Below are 9,339 nucleotides of genomic sequence, written 5' to 3' on the forward strand. Positions count from 1 at the left end.
AGTACAGAAGGCTTTAAAATGAGAAACACTTTCATTCCCAGACCTTCTTAGGACTTTGTACACTTGTCATTCAAAACAAATGGCATTACTTTTCTGGTAAATATTTTTACAGCCTGAAAGTTGTCACTTTTCAGATGCAAATGCTAATTAAGAACTTATAAAATTGATGGCTTTTCATGTCAAAGGCAACTATCTATCCTTAGATCAAAGTATCTGTCTAGCTTCCAGCCTCATCTTAAACTGACATAAAGCTGTTTCTCAAAGAGAACAGGTGTTAGTGGTAATATTTTGTTTCTGCACAGCTGTCAGACAGCTCTATACCTTGCTTATACAATAAAGAATGTATAGAAACAAAGTTAATTTATTTTCATTTTAATTTGCATCCAACCAAACACTGCTGAGCTCTTTTTTGAATGTGCCAAATGATAATGAGGAAACTTTTCTTCTAAATGCTGAATTGAATGCTGGGAAGCCACCCTATGAAAGACTGATTTCTGCTTCCTGAGCTGGGCATGCTTGTTAGACACTCTTCAGTCTTCACTCTTTAAATTACAACTGAGACAGCAAGCCAGCAGCTCTGTATTTGCTGCTGCAATTACTATGCATGTAGTCCAAACATTTTCCATAAATCTGGTCAGATTGCAGAGTTTTTCCTCAGGAAAAAAAAAAAAAAAAAAGGCAAAAAGAAACAGAAGCTGTGGAAACTCAATTACATTGACTCATAAGAGCAGTCTTTTTAATGCATTACTTATTTTATCTGCTCAATCGAGTTTTGGGATTAAGGCTTTTGCTTTGTCTGCTCAAGAACATGCTTATCCCTTATCAGGTGTTTGGGACACAAAGCACTTAACTGAAGAATTTTTATTTTTAAGAATTAGTGCATTTTCTGTAACTTATCAGTCTTATTCTGAGATATTTTGCAGGTCAGGATCAGAACATTTTTTAAATAGTCTAGTCTTTGTAGGAAGTAGGCAATTTGTGGGCAGTATATTCGTATGTGATCCATCTGAGATTCTGATTTCTTAAAGCAGGCAGTATCACAGCATAGTGGGAAATGGTGGTGCAATCTAGAATCAGTTGTAATGATTGGTTCATTCTTTTGTGCTGAGCCTGGATAAATGTACCAGCTTTAATTCCATCAGTGTCTGCTGATGGGATATTGGACCTTTCAGTGTATACACCTGGTCATAGTGACAAATACTATTTCCCTAATGGAATGCAAGGGGAAGGCGTACCCACCATGGGTGAACGGCGCATATCTACTTTTAAAAAACATTTTCCATTCTAGTGTTCTTCCCTGCTCTGTGAAGAGGTATCAACTGTTTTCTGGCATTTATTAATATTGAAGGAGTTATTTTCTGTTGTGAGATATGGTTGAGCCTAAAGGATTAAATGAGGTGATAACTGCAGTAGAAATAGCTGAATGTCAGCAACTGACTTCTTGGTTTCTTTTATTCAGTTGGCTCTGATCCAGAATTTGCCCGCTATGTTGCTGGGGTCAACCAGGCTATGCAACAAAAAAGGCAAGCACAGCATGTCCGTCGTCCCAGCAACACACGCAGCAACTGGCCTCTTCCTGATGATCCTCATAAAACCTGGCCCTTTCCTGAGTATTTCACAGAAGGGTAAGAGATTAGGCAGGCTACATCTTTTTATTGTACATGATTCTGTTTTACACTTAGACTTGGCAGAATGTGGGAATACTGATCTTCCCTATTGCTGCTGCATCTGTGAAAGCTGCACTTCATTATGTCAAGAATGAGAAATCTGAGCCCTGCTTTGTTTCGCTGATACTGAACACTGACATTTGTTTGATGTCTTTTTTTAGTGGAATGTATACCAACTTTGACTTGAACTGAGGAAATATGGAATTTATAGCATAGATTCATTCAGAACAGTTTTCTTTCAGTATTTTGAAAACCTTGTCATTTTTTTCAAGACCTAGTTTTGATGAGAAGTGATGCTATCAAAGTTGCAGTGCCTGACTGAAACCAGGCTCCAGATTTTAGCCACTTCATCTTGCTACTGTAAGGCAGGTACCTAACAGCAAGGATGTTAGTAGCTCTTAATCTCTTCCAAATCACAACTGTTTTATTACAGCAGCAGTGTTTCAAGATTCTCTGTCCATTTGTTCATACAATAATAGCCGTGACTCTCAACCTAACTTAAAATCAGTAGGACAAGTATGTGTTCTAGTTCAGCTTTGCAATGAAAAAGTCAAGTGCTTAGTGAGTCCAAAGCCAAGCATCACTGTTTCTCCTTCCTCACCAAGAGAGAGGCACTTTTAATTTATAGAATGATTTTACTAAAATATATATGAAGTGACTATAACAGTCAAAGCAATTGATGTGATTACTCAGAAGTACGTAAGTGAAAGTAGTTGTATTACTGGTACCTTTTATAAAGCAGTGAAGTTTCTTTGTGCTCTGAGGTACCACCTGTGACAAAGATTCAGCATAACTAGCTAGGACATACAGTCTGGAACAGGCACTATGAATACAAGGACTAATACAACTTTTTGTCTTGCAGTGATGTAACAAATAGCTGGTCTGGTACTCAAGGAGACTCCGCCAGCTCAAGTGATGAGACATCCTCAGCTAATGGAGACAGTTTGTTCTCCATGTTCTCAGGGCCAGACCTTGTTGCTGCTGTAAAGCAGAGAAGGTAAGCGAAATGAACAGGAAAACACACAGCTTTGGAAGAATAATCTTTTTTTTTTTTTGATAATTTGAGTAGCCACATGAAGGAAATTCCTGATAACTAGATGAAGTTATGTTAATATCATTTTTCATTCTACACTGATAAGGATCAGGGTATAATCTGACTTTAATGCTAGGGATTCCCAAAGGGAGTTACATTAGTAGTTGTATCCTTATGCAAACTAGCATCTGTGCAAATAGCCAGTTAGCTGAAAATTCAGTGTGGCTAGAAAAGGTCTGATGCTTTTCCTTTTCCAAGATAATGTCAGTTTCCTATAGATTATATCTGAATACCTATTTTTATATGCATTGCCAGAAAGGAAGTATACTGGAGTTGAAAATAATGAGACTAAGGCAAGCAGGTTGAAAGCAATCAACCACAAGAGAGGCTGTCTTCTGAATCTTTACATGACACTTAATATAGAGGGGACAGGAACTGCGCTTCAATAAATGCTAAATTGAAATTAATGCAAGAGACCTATCCAATCAGCAGCCACTGAAGGAAGTAGAAATTATTTGTGTTTTTAAAAAGGAAGCAAGGAAGGGAAACACAGTAAGCATATACTGGGTGAATTAATCTGCCACCAGATTAAGCCACCAGAGATCTAGCAACTGACCATGGAGTGATTTATGAAGCAACAACAGAAGCCTGTGCTTTAGGTAGTCCTCTGAAAAGAAGGGGAAGTTTCTAAATGGTGTGATTCATTAAACAAAAACTCAAACTGAATGAATGGTACTACTCCCTTATGCTACTTTAGAAAGAAAACCATTCTACAAGCCAGGGCCTGACAAAATACCACACCTAAAACTATACAGTAAGAGAAGGTACTGAGCAAAAATGAATGAAACAAGATGAAATGTCATTACACATTCTAGGCTGTCAAGTATGACAGCCTGAAACTACAGAATAGTAGGTGCCAGTGGCAGATGAATGTGGGTGACTCACTTTAAAAAAAGTAAATGTCACTTTTCTTTCTTCTTTTTTTTTTTTTTCAGAAAACACAGTAGTGGTGAACAGGAACCTAGCACGCTGCCATCACCACCTCTTCTTTCTGCAGCAGATGACCGTAATCAGGTGAGCTGAAAATGGCTTTGCTTAGTCATTTTTTCTGTTTGCATTTTGGGGTGGCTTACGCTAGGAAAACTAGAATAGCATCTGTCTCTCCAGATTTGTTGCCTCAGCTGCACCCCAAACCATTTGCACTCAAGTGCTACCAGATGCTTTTATCAAAGTTACCAAGTTTAAATACTAAAATTGGAAATCACTGATCTTTTTCCCTTGTAGCAGAAGTTATCACAAAGATTTCAAGGTAAGAGGCAACACAGTCAGTTGTCTGTGGAGAGAAAACTAAAGGATCAGCAGATTTATTACCTGTCATGCTAGAAATTTTGGCTTAGAGTGGGGCTACTATGTGTCAAGCACATATGCTGAAGTAAATAAAAAGACCTTGCAAGAGGCAGGTACTTGAAGACTTGAGAGTGCTATATACGTGCATCAGTTCTGCCCTTCAAACATAATCTTCTGAAAATGTCTTAAGGAAGGGATAATGTGGTATGTTCAGTATGGTCACAAAAGTGGTGCTGGCTTAAAACAAACCAAACCCAAATTGATTTTGTTTTCTCAGGATAATAAAACCAAAACCTGGCCTCCAAAGGCACCCTGGCAGCACACGTCCTCTGTCACAAACACGCTACCCAGTCAGAATACATCTCTGTATCCTCTGAGCAGCCCTGTCAGCCAGTGGAGCGACACGATGCAGATCCTCCAGTCCCCCATGTGGGCAGCAGCCAACGACTGTGCTCCAGCAGCAGGAATGTCCTCCAACTTTCCCTATGCGCAGCAGCAGCAGCAATCACAACAGGCTTCCCAGCACAAACAAATGAATAAGGGCTTTAAATCTTTTCCAGTGAAGCACGAACGCAGACCGTCTTACCTGCATCAGTACTAATGGCTATTCATATTGGAAAACACAGCACAGGGCCAAACGTGAATCACATACTGTTTCACAGTTGTGTATTGGCTATATCCTGTTTATCTCATGAAATATGGAATTAAGGGGGTTTCAGTGAGATACACAAACTCTCGAATTCTGATTTACAGTGCTGAGCAAATATGGCCAATATGTTTGTTTGATGTACATGAAACAGCCCAAAACTGTGATATAGAAATGCTTTTAAAAATGTGTATATTGCCTTTACTTTCAAACCATTTTTTTAAAAACTGCTGAAGGACTACCATACAAGAAACACTGTATTTTATAGCTATTTTTCATATAGATTTATAGTTCAACATCTTACTGAAACACATTGAATATGTTGAAGCAAATATATAGTGGTCACCTTGCTCAACACTGTTTGTGTTTAAATTTATAATGGACAAGCTGTAAAGCCTTTGTATTCTCCATAAATGGCCTGTGGGCAGCTTTTTTTAAATGAAGTGCAACAGCAGCTTTTTGTGTGCCACACAAGTGAGTTTATGATGAAACTGCTGCAAAAACAGTTGCAAAATTGAGTTTTGTGGTAGTTTTCTTACTCTAAGTAAAGAATAACAGAACCACTCAACCTTGTGTCACAAATGTCAGTCAGAGCTGCTTAAAGCAGACAGCGTATGTGTGGATAATGTTGACACTGGTTTGGAAATAAATACACCATTTCTTCCTGCTTTGTTTGGCCAAAGGCATTATCCACACAGTGCTCCTTAAGTGTGATAGCCTAAAAGACTACTTGCATATATTTAAAAGTCTTATTTCAGATGCTACAGTTGATGAAAAATTGTGAGCTGGCTCAGAAGATACTAAACTGAAATGTGGGGTAGCAGTTAGTTAAAAGAACATTATTTTTTTTAAAAGGATAATTATTTGCAGTCAATATGTGCCATTAAGTGAACCTGTGGAATTAGGAATAATCTTCCAACCAAAGTGGATCCGGGAGAGTGACTGGTGCTTAAAAATTGAAGAACAATGGTAAATATATGTATAGCTATCCCACTGTATATTAATTCAGATTACAGAAGATTCTTTATATAGTTAGAGCTTATTTAAATTTTCATATTTCATCTTTGAAAGAGTCTAAAACCACAATATTTTCTGGTATAAAAGTTTTGACAGTATTAATCTTATTTTTGTATTTTTCTTAAGTCATATCATTCTAATATGTTAACTACTAGTAAAATGGGTTATTAGTTCTAACTACATAATTTTTCAATGAAGATAAAGCACATTTGTTGTTTTTGTTTTTACAAACTAAGTACATCTATATCTAAAGATACCAAAAAAACCCACATTATATATATATAAATAAATATACACAACACTAAAACTATTAAACATTGGGTATTTAAAACCCATCCACTTTTTTGTTTGTATGGTGACGGGCTGTATTTGCAGGCCCAGATTGTTACCTTTTGTGCTGTTTAAGGATGCCAATGTTGCCTGTATTTATGATATTGTCACCATGTTTTCTGAAACTTCATACTTACCATGTTTACAAAGATTTGTTTGCTGTACATAGACTTTTTACAGTAATGTGCTTTGCACAATCAGTGTGGCTTCTGTCTGTAAATTGTTAATGGTCTGTACTACTATAATTTTGAAAACCCTCTGCTGAAAATGTTAGTAGTTATTTAACTTGATGAATGGGTTTGAGTTTCCCAAATCTTGTCATTTAGATCTACTACTAAATCCTACATTTGGTTGTACTTACTGGTTATTCATACTAAGACCAAAATCAAAGTTAATGAAAATACTTAATTTTGAACTCTTTCTAACAAGTGCCAAAATTATTGATATGGTTTTTGCAATTTATTCATAACTACAAATGCTGACAAGTTTCTGGACCTACACAAGTGAATTGCGAAAACAAAGTTTGTCTGCATTCTGACCACGTAGGTGCTACTCTGTCCTCTGCTTCCCATTGTTCTGAACACTGGTAATTTAAAGAATTGTTGCACTTGGCAAATGAGTCTTGCCATTAAACTTCACTTACACTGCCAAGTGCAAGGGTTTGGTGCTTAGTTAACTTACCCTTATTGCAGTGCTTCTTGTGAATAGCTAATGCTTCTGAACTGGAACTGTACATTTTGTATTTAAAAGCTTATGTAAAAGTAAACTATTTGCTTTATTAAAGATATACATTTAATAGGTCATACCTGTTTAAAATATGCACCTTGCTGAAAATGAGCAGCACCTTAAACTGTAACTTCAGTTTGTAAACAGAGATCTTATTTCATTAACATGGGATTATTTAACAGTTTGAAAATTGTCAACTGCCTACTTACTGACTCATCATATAAAATTAACTTTATGCATTGTGCAATTTGAAACGTTTCTAAGGCTACTTTTTCAAGTAGATTGCACTGAAGGATGTGATACAGAAAATGCCTTAGCAGTCTCTTTGAACTAGTAGTGCAAATGAACGTTGCCAAAACCAAGTTACTTGAATTTTTAGGAATCATAAATAATTCTGATGGCAGTGAGCAAAAAGTAAACTCTTCCCTCACAGAATTATTATCATGATTATTAGTTTAGTTGATGCACAATCTGAGGTGTGCAAGCAAGCTGTGCTCTTTCTGGGTAAGAGTACACAAGCATACAGCTGAATATAATGCTGACAAATACCCAAGGAGCATATGAATCCATTTTGATGCAAGAATGTATTTGTTTACAGAGTCTGCAGTACAGAACATCTCAAGCCAAAAGGAAAAGCTGACACAACTAGGGCAAACACACAGCCTTCTCTTGCTGAAATAAAGGCTTGACTTCTCCTTTGCACTTAATTGCTCTAAGTTATGCAACAGTCCCATCTTTCCTAGAAAAGTTAACATTTCCATTTCACTAAATGACAGAGCTGCTCCTTTCTTAATGTGTTACATTAATCCAGAATATGTTATGAATCATAAAGAACATTTAGTTTATTAAGCACAATTCCAACAATACAAAACAGTCTACTGCTTACATATATTGCAATGTATGACTGACTTTGTCATGTTGGGAGGAAGAGAAGTTGCCTGACTAAATGTTTACTCTGTTATACAACTTTAGTCCTGAAACAGGGTCTGCTTCAATGGGACTGCAGGAGACCTCCAAAGGTATCTCTGGCAGTGCTGTACTGACAACCAGGTTATTTTTGAAAGTGTAATATGTGGAGTTTTTTGGAGGGAAAAAAGGAGCTTGATAATTATCACCCTTAAGTTCTGCTTATGTTAATGAGGAAAAAGCTAGCCTAATATGACATCAAAAACCATGTTTTTTAACATACAGATATGGATGGCTTTTTACCTGCCTTTCAAGATCACACCTTTCCAGCTCTCAAAGTGGGACTCTAAGCTAGGTATTTCTACAGATTCTTAAAGCATCAGGGCTGGTGCCCAGGCATGCCCAGTCAGTCTGCAGCCTTCTGTGTGCTGGGGGGCGTCGCGTCAGCAATTGTAGCTAAATAAATGAGGTTTCTGTGCAGGATATCCTGGTACCTATGAGAGGAAAAAACAGTATTTGGGAAACTTATTCATTTCTAGCAAACTATCCCCATTTTAATAGTTGCTTTTGTAATCTTATCAATATTTGCTGTTAGAAAAATAGCAAACTATGGAAATAGTAATAACGAATTGGGACAAACACCTCCTTATCCTGTTACTCCCAATTCCCAGTGTACTGCACTGTAACCAAGTATGTGCTACTGAGCAACGCTGAGGATAGTAAACGTGGGTATCAAGATCTTTGTATGATCAACAGGAAAGCAGCCCAGGGGGGTAGATGGCAGAGCCCCACTGCTGGGCTGAACACTGCCAGCAGGTACCCAGGCTCGGCAGCCACTGCCTGCCCCTCAGGTCCTCCCCAAGTTCAGGAGCCACAAGCTGACTAATTTAATTCTTCTGTAAATACCACTCGGTGTTCTATACACACTGGGCGAGAAATGAAAGCTGCCCAATAGAGCTGGTCTTCACATCAATACAGAGCAAAACCTTGACAAGAAGGAGCAGACATCACATTTATTCCATACAGTGGCACTTTTACAGATGGGTAAAAATACTTTCTCAGAAGCCTCTCAAGAAACACAACTGCATATTTCTCTTCAGGACAGGAAAGCTCTGGAGAGCAGGAACGGCGTTTCACTCTCACCAGGAGAGCGGGGACTCGGAAGCTCTCGGGGCTCGGGTTGCCGCGGAGGAGGCCGCGCCCCCGGCGCCCGCGCGGGCTCACTTACTGCACGCAGTCGGTGGCGCGGCCCTTGCTCTGGTACTCCACGATGCACCGGATCAGCTGGTCGTTCTCTTCCAGCAACTAGAGCACAGGAGCGCGCCGTCACCGCCCGCCACAAGCCCCTACCGTCCCCCGCCGGGGCCGCGGCGGGCCGGCTCTATCGCGGCCGCCCCGGGAGGCGCCGTGCCACCGGCTCCGCTCCCGCCCGCGCTCACCTGCTGCAGCGTCTCCTGGTTCACCTCAGCCTTCCCGCGCAGCCGCTCCGGCACGAACGCCACCGACATGGCGCCGCCGCCTCCCCGCGCAACGCCTGACGGGACGCGGCGGCCCCGCCCTCCGCAGCCTCCCATTGGCTCCCAAGCGTCGCTGGCGGGCGGTGCGCGCCCCGGCACGTCCGCGGTGAGGCGGCTCGGGAGGCGGCAAGATCCCTCCGCGCGGGCAGA

General features: G+C 39.8%; 2 protein-coding genes across 3 annotated transcripts in view; one reads left to right on the forward strand and one right to left on the reverse strand.

The window, feature by feature from the left end:
• Positions 1 to 6,843, forward strand: part of GARRE1 (granule associated Rac and RHOG effector 1) — a 55,751-nt gene extending 48,908 nt beyond the window's left edge. For both annotated transcript variants that reach the window (XM_051629304.1, XM_051629305.1), the window contains exons 11-14: positions 1,460 to 1,625; positions 2,530 to 2,664; positions 3,696 to 3,774; positions 4,325 to 6,843. In XM_051629304.1, coding sequence (XP_051485264.1) covers positions 1,460 to 1,625; positions 2,530 to 2,664; positions 3,696 to 3,774; positions 4,325 to 4,648 — 704 coding nt within the window. In that variant the 3' untranslated portion in view covers positions 4,649 to 6,843. The remainder of the gene's footprint in view (positions 1 to 1,459; positions 1,626 to 2,529; positions 2,665 to 3,695; positions 3,775 to 4,324) is intronic.
• Positions 6,844 to 7,331: 488 nt separating this feature from the next.
• SS18L2 (SS18 like 2) lies at positions 7,332 to 9,218 on the reverse strand. The gene is made up of 3 exons (XM_051629306.1): positions 9,112 to 9,218; positions 8,901 to 8,977; positions 7,332 to 8,166 (listed from the first exon to the last, which is right to left on the reverse strand). The coding sequence occupies exons 1-3, from the start codon at positions 9,178 to 9,180 to the stop codon at positions 8,079 to 8,081; spliced, it is 234 nt and encodes a 77-aa protein (XP_051485266.1). The 5' UTR covers positions 9,181 to 9,218; the 3' UTR covers positions 7,332 to 8,078.
• Positions 9,219 to 9,339: the final 121 nt, after the last annotated feature.

Source organism: Apus apus, chromosome 11 (genome assembly GCF_020740795.1).
Source record: "Apus apus isolate bApuApu2 chromosome 11, bApuApu2.pri.cur, whole genome shotgun sequence".
Classification (NCBI taxonomy): Eukaryota; Metazoa; Chordata; class Aves; order Apodiformes; family Apodidae; genus Apus; species Apus apus.

Excerpts from the sequence above, each read along its gene's own strand:
- SS18L2 (XM_051629306.1), bottom strand. The coding sequence starts at position 9,180 with ATGTCGGTGGCGTTCGTGCCGGAGCGGCTGCGCGGGAAGGCTGAGGTG. Across the intron at positions 8,978-9,111 it reads ACCAGGAGACGCTGCAGCAG|TTGCTGGAAGAGAACGACCA; the intron begins GTGAGCGCGGGC and ends CCTGTGCTCTAG. Across the intron at positions 8,167-8,900 it reads CGCGCCACCGACTGCGTGCA|GTACCAGGATATCCTGCACA; the intron begins GTAAGTGAGCCC and ends TTCCTCTCATAG.